The sequence below is a fragment of the Lactuca virosa genome, chromosome 3 (assembly GCF_052849685.1).
Source record: "Lactuca virosa cultivar CGN04683 chromosome 3, Lactuca_virosa_CGN04683_v6, whole genome shotgun sequence".
In the NCBI taxonomy this organism is placed as follows: Eukaryota; Viridiplantae; Streptophyta; class Magnoliopsida; order Asterales; family Asteraceae; genus Lactuca; species Lactuca virosa.
This window is the reverse complement of record NC_136428.1, coordinates 218,223,669-218,242,830: the sequence shown is the minus strand read 5'-3', so window position 1 is coordinate 218,242,830 and position 19,162 is coordinate 218,223,669. Positions and strand designations below refer to the sequence as shown.

Below are 19,162 nucleotides of genomic sequence, written 5' to 3'. Positions count from 1 at the left end.
CCTTAATGTATTACCCCTCAATCGATGTGTCGGTTAACCACACACGCTCCATCGATACTATGATAAACATTAAGTCACCCTTTACCTACCTTGTTAAGTTCAAGTTAGTGTGCCGGTTAACCACACATGCTCCACTAACGACTTAAACAAAGTGTAAAGTGTAATTTCATGGATTAGCACCTTATTCACATTTTCCTAAAATAACTAAGATTGGGAATTCAATAAAGTTTAGTTACTTTAGTATTATCATTATACTTTTAATGAGAATTTATAAGTCCTTGTCCTACCCGTTCGGCTAACGACGCTCCACCGATCAAGGAAGCGGTGGGTGAGAGTGGACACCCATTAAGTTGCCATTTTATAGGCAACAACCTTATACCCCCCTTATAGACCGGCTTCGTGAATGAGGCGTACTAGCGGTAAGACGACTTGATCTTATACATATATAAATATTATTAAACTTATAATATTATAAAGTATAAGGGTTGAATTTTAACTTTTAAAATTCTAGGGGTTGGAACTAAAGTTTTTAATATGACTTTACATGTTCCAAAACTTGAGGGCAAGTTTTGTAAACTTTCAAAACTTTTCATTTCTCATAACTTATGAGTTAATGGTTATTAAAAATGAAGACTCTTCATTTTTTGTAACCTATGTGTTCTTTTAATGGTTATTTATAAATGTGACTTTTGGTTATCCCATAACTTAAGAACTAGTTATGGACTCCATTAAAACACATAAAGATTAAGAATTAATCTAATCAATTATTAGCATATAATTTCTATGATCTTCTAAACTCATATGTTTATGAATGTTCATATCAAAAATTTCAAGAATCGTAAATACATATACAAAACTTAAAATTTTGATACGAGCTTTTGAACAAAACTTCGATTTTTCAAGGTTTTTTTTTTTTTTTTGCATCAAGTATCAAATAAACAAACCAGGCTCTGACACCACTGATGGGTTTTCAGCATTCTAACACTCCTATGGTGTACATGCAACCCTAGAAACCTTGGATCTATGTTTGACTAAGATACATGCAAATAATTATTTTTCCAAGGTTCTTATCCTAACTAGCATGGCATGGGATACTTGAATCAAATAAAACTAGTAGAATTACTTACCTTATAGTAGTAGTTGATTGCTTGGAGTTTGAGAGCCTAGCACCAATAATGTGGATGCCTCAAATGGAAGTCACAAATCACCACAAACTTGGAAACTTGAGAGAATAGTCACAAACTTCTTGAAATCGGCCATCTTGGTTTACACACATCAACTAGTGCAATTTCAAGAACCAAAGCCTCCTTTATATAGTGTGGTGGATTAGGGTTACATCCATGTAAACCCTAATACCCATGTCTTTTCATTTCCATGAGATCCATGGGTTAAAGCTCCATGGAGTATCCATGGACTTTCCATGCAAGCCTAGCCCATTCCAAATAAGCATTAGCCCACACTATATAAATACAAGAGCCCATATTTAATTAGTCATACTTTTGATCTCTAAATTAATTATAGATCAATACTAATTAAATAATATGATTTTATATTAATATATTATGACTTATAATATATTAATAAATCATAACTTATACTATTCTCAAACGATTATCCATAAATTGTTCGGGTGAAGTGCAACCCAAATCGACCATGCCGGGTCAGGTCAAGTACATACCAAATATAGTTATGGACTTAGACACTATATCCAACAGTTAGAAGATCTTGAAGTTGCTAAGAGTGGAGAGGAAGGCTTGGATCCAAAACCACTACCCATTTTGCAAGGAGTTTGAGGTATCAAGTTCTTATCTTGATTAATAGTTTCTTAGATCCCTTTTGGGTTAAATTGTTATGTTTTTAGCCATGGTTTGTGTTAACGTATCCCACCAAGAATACGTCAAAAATAACGGAACCATCAGACGGTTTGAGTAAAGACTGGCATACGCCTAACACCGGGCCCTCGCTCTCGCCCTCGTTCTCACGATCCCAAACTCATTCCTTGGTGCCCAAGAGTCAAATCCAGTGTCGAGACAAAATAGTACTAGCTACCTTCCAGAGCGACAGGTGTACCTCTTAGAACGTCGCTCCTGACAGCCCTGCACCAATGGTAAGCAACTACGCGCAGAGCACGATCTACCAATCAAGGACCGTTTTCCCATGCCACTCCTAAAAAGGTAAAAGATTATGTCTGGGATTTGTTGCCTTGATCACAGGTATAAAAAGGTCCCTTCTCCTCCAAGAGAAGGAAACATGAAAAAAAAATCTCCTAACTCTTCCCTTATATCTTTACCTTATCTCTAAGAAACCAACTGACTTGATCGTCGGAGCTTCATTCTGGGACTGCCACTCGGGCGAAGACTGACGACCTTGTTTCCTTTGTTGTGATTATCAGGCCCTCCATCCCATTCTTCAAAGAGACGGAGTTGAGCCGGAGACTTGTCACAACAGTTGGAGCCATCCGGACGTGCATTCAGTACGGCACGGCCTAATAAACAACAATATGTGTCTTTGACGAAAAACACAAAGCTTGAAGCACCACAAAACAATAGCACCGGTTCTGCCTGGAAAATGTCGTCATCCGGTAGACTTGGCTGTCTGGCGCCAAGCATTAGGCCGAACAATGCCGTCATAAAATTTTCGACGAGTATGGGGTAACCGCCGACTACCTTTATAGTTAACAAAAACCTGACATCAATAGACCATACAAGAAACGTGAGCGACACGAAGCAAAACACAGCGTCAAAGCGCTGACCTAACAGGTCAACGAAATCAACTTCTACACCGAAGACCCGAGACCTCAAAGTTGGAACCCCAAGGACCCGCTCCTCATAACCGCATTCATACGCCACAAACAAATTCATCGAGTCTACATAGATAATGGCAGTAGCCCAAATATCCTGTACGAATATTGTTTCCGGCAGTTACTAGAGTCCTGGAAGCAGAATTGAAGTCCCCAACTAGTGGACCTCTGGTCGGCTTCACGGGACACAACCTATGGCCCCTCGGAACAATACACCTCCCATTAACTTTAGTCAGCCACAACGGAAGAGAAAGTAGGACACGAACAATTGAATTCGCCGTAATATGCCACCCAACAGAACAAAACATACTATTAGGGTGCCCGACACTCTTCGAGCTGCAAGTTGTGCCATCAACAATTCACGACACAGTAAAATTTGGCACACAGCTCGGCTCAGCTACCACTGTCGCGGACACACCGCGCAGGCGGACGTGTCACCAAATCATGGCGGCATCAGACCTGATCAGCGCCCCTAAGATATCTAAAGCATACCACCCACTAGAAAAGCACGTAATACAAGGAGAACACCTTAAACAGGCAATAAACATCGGAGCTGACCTATTGGCAGAAACCAAAGTCCAACTAGTCGCACTGCTAACAAGCTTCGACGTGGTATTCGCATGGAAACCTACAAATATGAATGGAGTAGACTGAAAAATCATCGAACACAGCCTAAACATCATATTGGGCAGCTCTTTGATAAAGCAAAAAAGGAGGGGGCAGGCAAGTGATAGAAACAAGGCAATCAATGACGAGGTCTCGAAGCTCGTGAACGCATGCATCCTCCGGGAAGCAACGTTCCGTACATGGATTGCAAACCCGGAAATGGTAAAGAAACATGACTGCTCATGGCGAATGTGCATCGATTATTCCGACCAGAATAATGCATGCCTAAAAGACCATTACCCCCCTCCTGGAAATAGACCAGAAGGTCAAATCTATGGAAGGCTTCCAATTCAAGTCCAGATGCGTCGGGAAGACGAGGAAGAGACGGCCTTTCACACTGATCGGGGCACGTTCTGCTACCAGAAAATGCCATTCGGCCTTAAAAACGCCGGTGCGACATACCAGCGCGTGATGGATAAAGTCTTTGCAGAGCCAATAGGAAAGAATGTGGAAGTATATGTTGACGACATGGTCATTAAAAGTCGCAATGAATCAACATTGCTCCAAGACGTCATGGAGAACCTCAAGACCCTGGCGCGAGCACAGATGAAACTCAACCCGGGAAAATGCACTTTCGGCGTAGAAGAAGGCTAGTTCCTGGGATACCGAATAACTAAAGAAGGGATCAAACCAAACCAAGTCAAGATTCAGGAATTTATCGATTCCAAAATCCCACACAACATAAAAGGGATCCAAGAAATCAACGGGAGGCTAACCGCACTAGGCAGGTTCATCGCCAAATCGGCAGAAAAAGCTCTACCACTCTTCCACACCCTGAAAGGGTGTGTCGACAAGAGTCGCTTCAAATGGACGAAAGAGGCAGATGCAGCTTTCCAATGCCTAAAGAAGTCCCTTCTCCAACAATGGCGAGCCCCCTCCCGGGAGAAACCTTACAGATATACCTCGCAACGGCCGATGAAGCCATTTCATCAGAACTAACGGAATAAAGAAACAAGAAGCAGTTACCAATACATTTCGTAAGCAGGGCATTGCAAGGCCCCAAAATCAACTACCCAATCCTGGAAAAGCTAGTGTTGGCCCTAATTTACACGGCCAGACGCCTGCGGCGCTATTTTCAAGCTCACAAAATCAAAGTGATGACCAACTTCCCAATAAAACAGGTCCTGCTAAGACCCGAAAAGTCAGGACGATTAGCGAAATGGGCGATAGAGCTAGGGGAGCACGACATAGATTACCGCCCCTGGACCAGTATCAAGGCGCAAGCACTAGCAGACTTTTTGGTAGAAATAGTAGACGCACACAGAGGAATACCAAAGGTCTTACCAGCAGACCCGCTAAAGCCCTAATTAAGCAAAGAAATATCGGAACTACACACCGACGATGCAACAAGTAAGCAGGGCTCAGGCGCCTTGAGATTCGACCTTCAAGTTTCAAACAACGAGGCGGAGTACGAAGCACTTCTCACAGGGCTCCGGTTGGCACAAGAAGTCGGCATGAAACATATTCGGGCTTTCAGTGATTCGCTGCTGATAATTAACCAGGTCAATGACACCTACGAAGCCAAAGATCGAAGAATGAAAAAATATCAGGAAAAGACGCGACAGTTGGCACATTCGTTTAATAGCTTCAAAATCAAACAAATACCCAGGTGGGGACAATACAAGAGCCGACGCTCTTAGCAAGCTGGCCTCGACGTCCTTTGACCACCTAACTAAGAAGGTACTAGTAGAGGTCCTGGGAGAAAGGATCATTGACAACAAGCAAGTCGATGTCATCGCAGAATCACCGTACTGGACCAGGCCATACCTAGATTATCTGCATCATGGGGTCCTTCCGGATGACCCGTAAAAGGCCAAGCAGATAAAAATCAAAGCCCCCCAATTCGTCGTAAAAGGTATGCAACTGTAGAAGAGAGGCTACCTAGAGCGTTGGCTCAGATACATCTCGCACCAGGAAGGCCAAGTCCTCCTAGAGGAGAGCCATTCGGGCGAAGTCAGGTCATAGGTAAAGATACTACGTTTATGGGTATATTGGCCCAACGTGTACAAAGACGCGGCGAGGGTCACAAGGTGTGACAACCGTCACTTTCTGGTCAAGTAAAAGTCAAAGAAAGTCAACAAGTCAAACTGGTCAACTTAACTAGTACTAATATGATTAGGGATTTCTTTATGGTTACTAATGTATGACTCTAAACCTTAAATGCAAAGTAACACTTGAAAGATTCAAATGTTCAAAATTCTAAACCCTAATCAGAATGAGGGAAGTAACAACTCTATAAAACACTATCACGTGCCCTTCGGGGGTGTATAACACTCAAAATAGGATGTAACTAAGCCTACGGTCTTTGAACAACAAAGAAAAACATTAATAAAGACTCCCGACAAAGTCTCTCTCAATCTCTCCAATTGTATTTATCTCTCTCCCAAATCTCTCCAAGTATGTGAAATCTCTCCCAAATCTCTCCAAGCATGTGAAATCTCTCCTAAATCTCTCCAAGCATGTGAAATCTCTCCTAAATCTCTCCAAGTATGTGAAATCTCTCCCAAATCTCTCCAAGTATGTGAAATCTCTCCCAAATCTCTTCAAGTATGTAAAATCTCTCCCAAATCTTTCCAAGTATGTGAAATCTCTCCCAAATCTCTCCAAGCATGTGAAATCTCTCCTAAATCTCTCCAAGCATGTGAAATCTCTCCTAAATCTCTCCAAGTATGTGAAATCTCTCCCAAATATCTCCAAGTATGTGAAATCTCTCCCAAATCTCTCCAAGTATGTGAAATCTCTCCCAAATCTCTCTATGTACCTTCCTCAGTCGAAAACGGCCCAAAACCAAAGGAGAAAACCCAAAGGAACCCTCTTGGTCCGGAACCCTCTTAGTCCGGAACCAGACAATTTCGCATCTCAGCTTCGGACTCCCCACTTCTGACCCATGAAAGAGCTTCGGAATATCCACCTTTGGCTCCGGAATCCTCGCAGATTCGCTTCTTTCTCCCGGTTTTCGACCACTTTTGCGTTTTAAGCTCGTTTTTCATTATTTTCGCGTGGGATTTTCACCCAAACTTATATTTTGACATATAAGACCATATATATTCATATTTTAATCACATTTTGGGGGAAATCTCAACTTAAGAACAATATCTAGTGGGTGAGATATTGAGATAGAGTGTTGGTCTTTCCATGAAGTATGACTCAAGTTAACCCCCATACCCACATAGGACAACCCTCGGTCACTATTAATCCATACCTAGTCAACTATTTATCCTCTCACACCTCTCCTCCAGCTGGTATCTTGATCAAAAGTTGGAAACCCCCATCTCTCCTTCCACTTTACTCACTCTCTCACCAAGAAACAAACACTTCTCTCTCATTTCTCTCTCAAAGAACTCGAGACTCCAAGGATGCCTTTGAGTTTCTCACCCTCATTTAGTAAGTATTTTCATCCTACATTGAACATTCTTCACTCCTTCACTCAGATTATGAATCTCTCATAACAAATGTCACCATAATTGTTCTTAGATCTTCAACTCTCCAAGCTCCTATCAAGTGTTATTGACTTGGAAACCCTTTCTCTTCAGCATAAAACTAAGAAAATCACTCAAGGTGAGTTCATACCCCTACATTTTCACATTTTCTTCTAGTTTTAAGGGGGGGAATACAAGTTAATACATCAAAAACTTAACTAAGCTCAAACCACAGCTTTCATCAGAAAAGTTGAGTCCCATTCACGGACTGTTTTGACCATCTTAAACTTAATATCTTTAAAAACTGTTTTATATGCATGTAGTTCAAGTTTATACCTTTCTAATTACTACTTGCACATCTCCATACGATTTTTCTACAATTTATGGTGATTTTTACAAAACTTCCTATCACTTCAGAAAAGAATTCGGACCAGTCTGTGAATATGAGCATTTTCACACAAGTTAGAGACTTCTAAAAAAATTAACAAAAATTATGAATAAACTAGACACAATTACTAAACTCTCCGAGTTTACGGATTTAGTTTTCGGCTTCGTATGATTTTTCTATGGTTTTTCTAAAACAGTGCAGAAAGGTTAAAAACTAGTTAACAGCTTACAACTTTCATAACACTTTGTAACATGTTGAGCAAAGTGTTTATCTTTGATGATTTCATATTTTACATGTGTTTTCTGTTAAGTTACATTTAAATAACAGAAATTACTCACTGAATTGTAAGAGTCCTTTACCATTACAAATATACAAGGTGAAACATAAGAATTATGGTTATGCTTTGCTAAACATACTACTTACTTAGAAAAAGGTTTTACACTCAATACAAACGGGTTTTTCATATGCTACATGATAAACTATAATAAGAATAGTTTATGGATTTCACATCACGAAATTATTACACAAAGGGTGATTTCACTTCCACCACGGAAAAGGTTTTACATTCAAACTATACGTAAATTCGTTAACGTAAGTTGTGAGACAATTCTTCAATTGTACTCTTAGAGTACGGGTTAAAAATTTCCTACAAGTTATAACCAGAGTCTCTTGTAGGGAGAGCTTGATAATTGTGTATAGATCTATATTGGGATTGACACCCCACACCTCGCTGCTAGCTACAGCAGGACCTGCAGGTCTACGGGTGACAAAAGTCATAGGATCTTGACGTCTGAAAAACGTTGTAGCAGGTTCATTCTAGTTATAGTATGGTTATAACGACTCACATAGGGAGTTAACAACATTTCAAGTTTACGGGGAAAATGCTACTTTAAAAAGGGGTTTTATCTATCTAAAACTACAAACACGTTATAAGTACAAAATACACATATACTCTCAGTCTTGGGATTTAAGACTACATGACTTTTATAAGGAAAATATTGGATTTTCTTGGGTACACATTACAATTACAAACATGTTATAAGTACAAAATACACACATACTCTCGGTCTTGAGAATTAAGACTACATGATATTTATAAGGAAAATATTGGATTTTCTTAGGTACACATTACAATTACAAACACGTTATGAGAACAAAATACACACATACTCTCGGTCTTGGGATTTAAGACTACATGACTTTTTATAAGGAAAATAATGGATTTTTCTTGAAGTATACATTACCATTACAAACAAAGGTTTTCAAACTCTACATCCAAAAGCTTATGAACTCACCAACTTAATTGTTGACACTTTTTCGAAATTACTTGTATTCTCAGGAAATCAGTGAAACAGGAAATCAACAGCTTTTGAGGATGGGATGTTGAATCGTTAAACATTTCATTTTTGTCATCATAGTGTAATTGATTTTGAAACATGTAAACTCATACGATGGTGTAACTCTTTCAATTATATTTATGATGGTTGTATTTACTTTGAGCACTATTATACTCGTTGTTGTGATACTATACATGCAGTCCGCCACCCCCGGACGTTTCCGCCATCCTTGGTTTGGGGGTGTGACACAAGGAAATGCCCGGAATGCCAGGCGTTCTTCCCATTCCATAATCAGTCTGCAACAACCATGACCAGCATCAGCAGCCCATGGCCTTTCCACTAATGGGGCATCAACATCGTAGGACCATTCCCGACAGCTCCAAGGGGATTGAAGTTCCTACTGGTCGCAGTTGACTACTTAACAAAGTGGATCGAAGCAGAACCCCTAGCCACGTTTACGGGAAGGAAGATGGTCCGATTCATGTGGAAAAAGATCCTAATTCGGTTCGGCACCCCAAGGTCCTAATAAGAGACAATGGCACACAGTTCGAGGGAAGCCCCTTCAAGGAATGGTGCGAGGAAAAGCGGATCCATCGTCGCTTTACCTCGGTCGCACACCCCCTTGCAAACGGCCAGATAGAAGTGTCAAACAGGACCATCATGAACGGGCTTAAGAAACGCCTGATGAAAACAAAAGGGTTTTGGATGGAAGAGCTGCCAACAGTATTGCGGTCATACTGCACTACCGCAAGGTCAGGGACAGGAGAGACGCCCTTCAGCCTAACATATGGCACAGAAGCGGTGCTCCCATTAGAGATTCTGAGTGAATCATTGCGGGTAACCAGCTTCGATGAATGCCTGAATGAGGTAGAGCGAAGACAAGACCTGGACATGCTAGACGAGAAATGCCAAGTTGCTCGACTGCGACAAGCAGCTTACAAAGCCCGTACGAAAAACTTTTACAACAAAAGGGTGTGGGTAAAGAACTTCAAGGTAGGAGAATGGGTGTTGAGAAAGAACGAGGCTAGCCACTCGGATCCACTGGGGAAGCTAAGTGTAACATAGGAAGGACCCTACAAAATAGTGGGGGCGCATCGGGACGGAGCATACACATTGGAAGCACAAGACGGGAGATCGATACCCCGGACATGGAACGCACGCAACATGTGCCACTTTTATTTGTAACAACCAAGAAATGGCATAACCAAAGGAGGGGGTAGTGACGCTCGGACCTCCGGCCTAAAAGCCACACTTTGGTCAAACGATTGACATGAAGATGCTTAAGTTGTCTTCAGAACTTTCCGATTAATGGAGTTTCACAAGATAGTAGACTAACCTTACTAGTCAATATACGCACACACGTGTATAAAGCATAAATACAAACACAAATAACAAAAAAAGGGGGTGCACGGATTTGCCAGACGATAAGACGGGCTGATCCCCCACATTGTCTGAGCAAAACGACCCACCAACATGCAACCACAAATCTCAGAAAGAGATGATCCCCTACGTACACGTCGGTTTAAAAAAGAAATAAAGCCTCCAGGCTTTCAAACCAAACGTGCCCAAAGGGTTCGAAGGATCATAACCTTCCCCGGACAATTTAGCACATACGAGTCCAGGGAGCCTCGAGGTGACGACCTCGGCTCACCTTAAGCGGCCACAAAAGAGAGGCAATTTTCTACTTAGTTAAGAGCCAAAAGAAAGGCCCACAAAATACTCTCTGGGGAGACCCCTCCCCAAACATATATAAAAAAAAGAAGCTCGCAAGCACGGGCAAACATTAATGATGAAGACCCCGTAAGGTCGAATGAAACAACATTCTACAAAGTACATACAAAAAATGAGAAATAAAACAATAAACATCCAACGAAAATTAACCCTGGAGAGGTTGAGTCGAGACAACTCCCCCAACGCCACCGTCTGGCATGTATTCCTCCTCTTCAGAGCACAATTGGCGAAGATCAGCAAGGCTGATCTCACCCAAATGGAGATAGGGCGTGAAATCCGTCTCGGAAAAAGCCCTGATGGTAGCATGCGTTGCATCAACAAATTGTGTTGCATCATCCGGATCAGACGAGCCAGGGCTATTTCTAGCGGACCACGCTTGTGCCACCTGCTTTCCCTTCTCTATACCAGCAGCCACACATGCGGCCTTCACGCGACGAATCCCAAGCGCGAACTCGCTACTCTCAAGAACACGGTCCACCACACGGACCACTCCCTTCTGGAGAACCCCCGCTAAATCAGCCTCCAAGATATTCCTCCTTGAGACCTCAGTGGTGAACTGAACGTCTCGCAGTGACAAACGCTCCGCCAATGCTTCTTTCTCTGATACCAAATTTTGGAACTGTTGGGATAAGAGATTAACATCCCCATCCAGAGTCACCACCTGAGCTTTCACATCAGTCTTCTCCCCAGACAGCATGAGGTAGCGCTCACCAAACTTGCATCGCTCATCTTCGAGAAGCCAAACCTTCTCCGCGAGCTCGTCACACTCGGATTTAACAGCAGCCAACTCCGCTAAATCAGCCCCTATGTAACAAAGACGACCAGCAGCTGCCACCAAGTAGGGGGCAACCTGAGCAGCGGTATACTGAAGATAGTTCGCCATGTGAGAATAAGAAAGAGCATCGAGAGCCTCCAGGGTAGCCGGAGGAAACACATGTCGACACCACTCACGGGCGGGTCCCTGTTTTGACAAAAGGGAACCAGGCGCGAGATTCCACCCGGGGAGATAAATACCAGTAGCACCCAAAGACGAAGGACCACCGCTAACTAGGCATTGCATGGAACAGAGGGAGGGACGGAGTAAGATCCCACAATGCGTGGCTCCCCCAGCCAACGCAAATCTGTCGCCTCCACCGCTTGCAGGTCGTTAGTATCAGCAATCTCAATAACAATAGGGGACTTAGAAAACAGAGGATCACTGTTGCGCTTCCAACGAAAACGCCGGCTAATAGAACTGCCACTAAAATCATCCTCAAGGGTGGAATCCACAACAGTAGACCGACGTCGGGAGAAGACTTTACCGCTAGCCACACCTTATCCTCTGACCCCCGCCTCAATAGGAGGGACATTGCCCTAAAAAATAGGGCCAACTCTGGCTGGAGCCGGTAGCGTCCCCAATTGAGGGACTTCGTGATACTGTAGATCCACTGCAAAATCCCCCCGTAGCACTTGCTCAAGAGACAGAAACCTCTCGCTACCTACAAATGGCAACAACGCAAAACCCCCCTTCTTCTCAGCAACAGAAACTAGATACCAAACACATAAAGCCAAAAGGAGGGGGAAGGTAACATTACCATCATTTTCCACAAAAAGATGAGGCATCTTTCCATGTGACCGCCAAGCAGCACTCATTCCGGCTGCTACCAATACACATTTTGGCCAGTCTTCGCCGTTGAAACAAATTCCTCTTAACGTGCGAGCCACCGACAAACCGACCCCCGACAGTTGGGGTACCCGATCCGAAGCCATGGGAACGTGAGGATAGACGGCCCTAACCAAATCACTATTAACCCACACCCACCAACCAAATCAATGTTAACTCACAGCCACCAATCCTGCCAGTTCTTCCGAGGCGCCCCAACCAAAGTGTGAACGCTCGAATGGGTAGGCGAATTGAAGAAATACTGGAATGCTTGAAGATGGGGAAGCCCCCCCCCCCCCCCCCCCAAAGCTCGACACCCTAACTCAAACCCAATTATCTTGTTCACATCGTTAAGGGTCGAGTCGTGAATAGAGAAAACGTATTCTTGCATAACCTCATAAAAGAAACTAGAAACGGGAAGCCGAAACCCGACCTCGAAGATTGCCATCGGAATACCCACTTTCCCTACTGGTGGTTGATATATTGTAGACCCTTCTGATGGGAATTGAACTCCATGCTCGATCATGAACCCAAATCGGAATTGAAGGGACTCGAACTCCTCGGGTGTAGGAGCGACTCCAGATCTAGCAGAGGTCATCAAGAATCGGAGAGAAAAAATATGGGTGAAAGAAGAAATGACAATAGAGGATGAGACGGCGAAGGAAGTGTATAACTGTTCCTAAAGATAGATAACCCTTAAATAAAAAGAAAAAGGAAGAAAGAGAATAAGAAAAAAAGGAACGAAATGACACTGTCTCGCCAGAACGGCTCTATTACACGTCAGGGACCGTTTCCATCAAACGCATGCCCAAATCTAAGCTAGAACTACTCAGCTACCCCAAGAAAATGATGATGTCTACTATCTTAGGGGACTTGTTAACATATCCCACCAAGAATACATCAAAAATAACGAAACAATCAGACGGTTTGAACAAAGACCGGCGTTCGCCTAACGTCGGTCCCTCGCTCTCACCCTCGTTTTCGCGATCCCAAAATCATTCCTTGGCACCCAAGCATCAAAGCCAGTGTCGAGAAAAAATAGTACTAGCTACCTTCCAGAGCGACATGTGTACCTCTTGAAACGTCACTCCTGGCAGCCCTACACCAATGGTAAGAAACTACGTGCAGAGCACGATCTACCAATCAAGGACCGTTTTCCTATGCCACTCCTGAAAAGGTAAAAGATTTTGTCGGAGATTTTTACCATGATCACAGGTATAAAAAGGTCCCTTCTCATCCAGGAGAAGGGACCGTGAAAAAAACCTCCTAACTCTTCCCTTATATCTTCACCTTCTCTCTAAGAAACCAACTAACTTGATTGTCGGAGCTTTGTTCCGAAACTGCCACCCACGTGAAGACTGACGAGCTTGTTTCCTTTGTTTTGATTCCCAGGCCCTCTATCCCGTTCTTCAAAGATACAGAGTTCAGCCGGAGACTGGTCATAACAGTTTGGGTGAATGATGGAATTAGGATGTCCCAAAGACTTATTCTTTCAGACCTAAGGTTATCATGGGCTCCGTTGGCATAAAGGTGCCAACTTTATGGAGTTTAGGGCCTCATGTATTCATTAAATCTCTTATTAAGTCCTTGTTGAGCTTTAGAGCTTCATATAGCCATGTATGGACATAAAGTTAGCAACTTTACGTGATAACTCAGCTCAAGAAGGTCAGATCTGCATTCTGGAGCGAATTCTTAATGGGTTAAGTGTGACAACCATCAAATTTCGGTCAAGTCAAAGTCAAACAAAGTCAACAAGTTAAACCGGTCAGCTCCATTAACCCTTGTATGTTAGGGTTTACGTTATGTAATCACTGTACAATTCGCTATTTTAATGAGAAAACATCATTTGGAAAGTTCATGTGTTTGATATTCCTTAGCCTTAACAGTGCTAAACAACGAACCAAAGCGATAAAACACTATTGCACAATCATCGGGATTGTGTAGGACACTAAATCATGGCTTAACGGGGTCTATGGACCTTGCGTTGCGAAGCCGGACACTCAAAAAGATCACAAACGAAACCTCTCTCAATCTCATTCAAACCCTACTCAAGATTACTTGATGCTAATAGGATCAAAACTCATACACTACGATATAAATTGACGTTAATAGCAACATAGTATAGTACAACGTTATAACTATAATCAAATTAAATTATGATACCATATTAAAATCAAATCAAAGTATAATGCTCTAATTAAATTAAAAGAATCAAACTTGAATGCTATAATTAAACTTCAAATCAAAGTAGATTGTTATAATCAAATCATAACCTATCTTTTATAAAACTCCATTTTTATAAACTTTACTTTAAATTTTATAAAACTCTATTTTTATAAACTTTACATTAAATTTTATAAAACTCTTATATTAATTATGTAAAAGATGCTTGTGTTAGTGGGAAATTATGAAGACCACCAAAAGCAAAAAGATTATTCTCATGGTCTCCCACTCTCACCTCCCATCCACTTTCCTTTCCTTTTTCTCCCAACACATTATTCTCCTCACCACTTAAACCTTCTCTAATTTTTCTCTCACTCTCAATCTCGAAATTTCCTCCAAGAAATACTCATATTCCATCCAAGAACAATATATTATACTCAAATCTTCATCCCTCTTGAAGCATTCATCAAGGTATGTTGTTAAAAGTTTCAAATTCATACAAGAAACAAATTAAATCCACCAAAATATCTAAAACTCATTTTATGCATAAACCTGATTTTTCTCAGAATACCATCAATAAAATAAGAAGTTCTGGAAATTTTCAGAAAATAACTTATTTTTATTGAATTACTATAATTATTGCAATAAAGTAGGGCAATAATTCATGAAGTTTCAAGTTAAAGTGTTTACTATTATTACTGTTTACTATTATTTATGATTTTACTGATTAATTAATAATGAAATATATAAAAAATACTTCCCATAGTCACAAATATCTTAAACTTATACACTGGGCTCTATATCATGTTATAAAACTATGGTTAATTTTACAGAATTTTTGGGAATCATTTACTATTTTTTCCGAATTTTGTTGTTGTTTAATCATTAAAGTATTAATAAATAGTAAAACAGTTCAGAAAAATATAAAATTTTTACAGTAATTAATATTGTATGACATAATGATTTCCTAATAATTTCATAATTTTTCAATTCTGTTTACTATTTAAAACCATTTTCCTAAGTATTTAAGCATGTAAAAATGCATTTTAATGATTATTTCATATAAATAATTGCTAAAATCTGTAAATAATTGTAATTGGGAAAATTATTATTTTAATAAGAAATTATTAAAATCTGGCCTAAATTGAAAATATAAATTAATTATGCAAAGTAATTAATTCAATTTAAAATTCATTTAACAAATGAATACCTTAATATTATAATCAAAATGAATTATTGTTAATTCATCTAATATAAGAATATTTGTCTAATTATTTGTATTAGTACTCTATTCTCGTTTAGCGGTTCCTAAACCAAAACTATTAATTATATTAGGTTCTACGCCATTTTGACCCGAACCGTCTATCGTACGACACACGCATTTCGTTTTGGGACTAATGTGAGTAATCTACCCCATATTTTATAATTTTCAATACTTTTGGGGTGTATCATGTGGTTCTAATATGTTCCAACTTCATTTTATTGTTTTATCACAATTGAGACATTGTTGGGACATTTATACGTGAGTCATTAATTGTATAACTATTGTTTGTTTACGCTACATGTACTTGTAGTGCATTATCATTTTTAGTCTAATCTCCATGACTATGCCCGTATTCTTGAGGTACGTTATGGACAATAATAGCGCTATTGAGTTGACCACCCCGCCTTGGGACGCTAAGGTGATTGATCGCACGTGGTTGAGTGTGTATGATGATTAGATGCTTCATCCTATATATATTTTTATATATATACATATGTATATATAGGGTGAGGACTTATTGTTGTTGTTATCATTTGTTAATCAATTTTTGATTTATAAACCGTTATCTCAAATACAATTGTTTGCCGACTTCAAAAGAAAACAAATTTCCAATTATAAAGGTTTCAACTTCACAATTTTCTCTACTAAAATTAGATTACTCACCAACTCTCGTAGTTGACCTGTTTTTACCCATGATGCAGATTGGAAGAATGAAGTTGATGAAAAATAGGTTGTGCCTTAGAAATCCACAAGACTATTTAAATTTGATGTAATAAATGTTGTTCGTATTTGGATTTGTATTTGTATGTTGTGGATATTGTTTGCATACTTAGTACTTAATTGAATCTAATCATATTATAACATAGTTGTCATGAGACTTTGAACAATATATCACGCCTCGATCGATTCCGACAAGGATCGGGGTGTGACATTAAGAGCTAAATCTAGAAGATGGATGATCTGGATGAGTACGCTAGGCGTAAAACCCTGTACGTGTAGCGTACAAGCCTTCGAGCCAGTACGCTTAGCGTACAAGCTGAGTACCCCCTGCATACTCAGTCAGGTGACATTTCGAAGTTAGGCTTAAGGTTTGGGCCACGTTTTGGGCGTAGAAGGTTAGGATTTAGTTGGGCCATCTGATTTTGGGGGTTTTTGGGCCATAAATATTATTGGGCCTTAGGCTAAGGCCGATAAGAAGGAATTGGGCCTAATTGGAAATTGGGACATGATTAGGCCTTGATGGATTAGTTTACTTTTGGGCCTATTAGATTGTGAATTGGGCTTTAGTCTTGGACCAAGCTAGGTTAAGGGTAAAATGGTCTTCTTACCCTAAGTAGGGATTTTGGTTATGATTTAGATCCCAAATGTTAATTAGTTTTTATTTGGCAATTGATAGCTCGGGGAGTTGTAGGACCAGCAGCCATGGATCATTCGTTTCATTCTGCTTGTTGAGGTGAGTTTCCTCACTAGGTTTAGCGGGTCAAAGGCACCAATGTTGGCCCATGTTTATGCTATGTTAGTATGATAGCTATCTGCGTGACTCTTGCATGTGTTATGTGCTTATATGCTTATCGGGCTAGGGCCCGATGCCGAGCGGGGCCTAATGACCACTTTGTATGCTATGTATCTTTGTGATTATTGCATGTGTATGTGTTTACTTGATATATGTTATATGTATGTTGGGCGGGGCCCGATCTATTTACCGAGCGGGGCTCGATGCCGGACGGGGTCCGATGCCAGGCAGGGCCCGATGACAGGGCGGGGCCCATTATATGTTTATTTGTATGTATGGAATGTGGTATTTTGGGGAACTCAGTAAGATTTGTGCTTACAGTTTTAAGTTTATATTTCACGTAGTTCTGGTTCCAAGGGGAAGAGCTTGGGTTGCCTGCATCGCACACACCATATGGATTATGTTTTTGGGACACACTCTGATTTTCATGATGTTTGATATACTTATTTTTTGGGTTGTATGAACAATGTTTTTAGAATATTATTTTATTCAAACTTAAAATTTTAAAATTTTTAGGTCACATTTTTGAGATGTTACAAGTTGGTATCAGAGCCTTGGTTTGAGGGATTCGGACACACTCTCGGGTGTGTCTGAACTCAAACTGAGGATTTGGTAAGAGTTTTCAAAAAGAAAAAAAAATACATTCTTAGAAAGAGTTTTCTAAAATATGGAAAGGTGTGGTGAATGCAATCAGCCGAGCTCAAGTAAGTATCCCAAAATACCCATACATGTTTTATGATATTCATTGAATTGTGAATCTGTGAATCGCATGCTAGATTAGGGCTAAGGATCTAGGAGAGTGGCCTTTGTATGCACGTTGTATGAGCTTATAGAATTACATGCTAGTGCTGATCAATCAGTGATAGGGTGGCCTGATTAGGTTATGATTGGTTCTGATTACTTGATGCCCGAATGCTACTTGCTTTGTGCTTTAGGAGTTATAACTAGGTTCAGCTAAATAGTAAATGAATATGCAAAGTTACATATTATGGAAACTAAATAATTTTAGAGGGTTAGGTTTTAACTCTATTCCGCAGCTCTTGTTTGAGTCCAACCGTTGTAGTGTGAGACCTCTCATTCGAAGAATTATCTAGTTTTGTAATATGTAATTGTATTCATGGGCTAGTTAGAGGAAGTTAGTAGGAGTTCCTTCTGTAACTGATGGCGGAGAGTGGTGTGGAGTTTGCCCTAGGAAAACGTAGGATGAGATCTAGTGCTTTGGACCCTTATCTGTGAGGGAAGGTTGTATGGATATAGAGTAATTTGGTTGAGTCAAAGAAATTCTTGAGGAAAGTACGGATAGATGTGGAAGGTAGTATGGGCCTATACTACTGGAAGAAGAGGATCTGTAATCGAATCAAGGAGGTCTGTGATGAAACCAGGGAGCTTATGAAGTTTCTTTTACCCTCGATATATATATATATATATATATATATATATATATATATATATATATATATATATATATATATTGATGTGTATTCTGATGGTTTTATGGTCCATTTTCAGTATGGTGACGTTGAGAGGCAGACCTGTTGGCAGTTCTGGTGCTGTTGAGGGTTTAGGATCAGGTTCTGGAGCCAGGCAACTTGATGACCAGACGAGGTAGCTCTTCTCGTCTGAGATTACGTGCAGTATCCTTGAGCAGACTTCTGTGATCTTTGGTACGGTCAAGAAGGGTATACTGGGGATTCTGGACGAGCGGTTGAGCGCCTTTCACGCTAAGGTGGTGGATTTGGTTGGGACGTTCTCTTTAACCTTCAGGTAGTTCAGGGCATGTGAAGCTCTGGATTATCACGGGGTGAGGGACCCCATTGCGAGCAGCAGGTGGTTAGCAGTTGTTGCTAACGCCTTCCGAACCAGTCATTGTCCCGAAGGGGACAAGGTCAGACTAGCCTCCTACCTTTTGAAGGACAAAGCATGTGATTGGTGGGAGGAGGTAGGGCGTTCTGTGGGTGATGATGTTGTTGATGTGATGACCTGGGTGATTTCTCGACTAGGTTTCGAGCTGAGTTTACGTTGGTGATTGAGGTGCAGCAGTTGGCGCGAGAGTTTCAGGATCTCCGCTAGACTACTGAGACGGTGACAGAGATCACCGCCATGTTTGGGAACAGGGCGCTTCTGGTTCCGCAGTATGTGGCGGACAAGGAGATGAAGAAGGCCCAGTATCATGAGATGTTGAGGAGTGACATTCGGCAGTTTGTGAGCCAATCCAGGTGTAAGACGCTGGAGGATATGA

At 40.9% G+C, this 19,162-nt stretch overlaps 1 protein-coding gene across 1 annotated transcript; it reads left to right on the top strand.

Moving 5' to 3' along the window:
• Positions 1-9,270: 9,270 nt before the first annotated feature.
• LOC145164406 (uncharacterized) lies at positions 9,271-9,675 on the top strand. Its single transcript, XM_079083128.1, has one exon. It carries the CDS (start codon positions 9,271-9,273, stop codon positions 9,673-9,675), a length of 405 nt encoding a protein of 134 aa, XP_078939254.1.
• Positions 9,676-19,162: the final 9,487 nt, after the last annotated feature.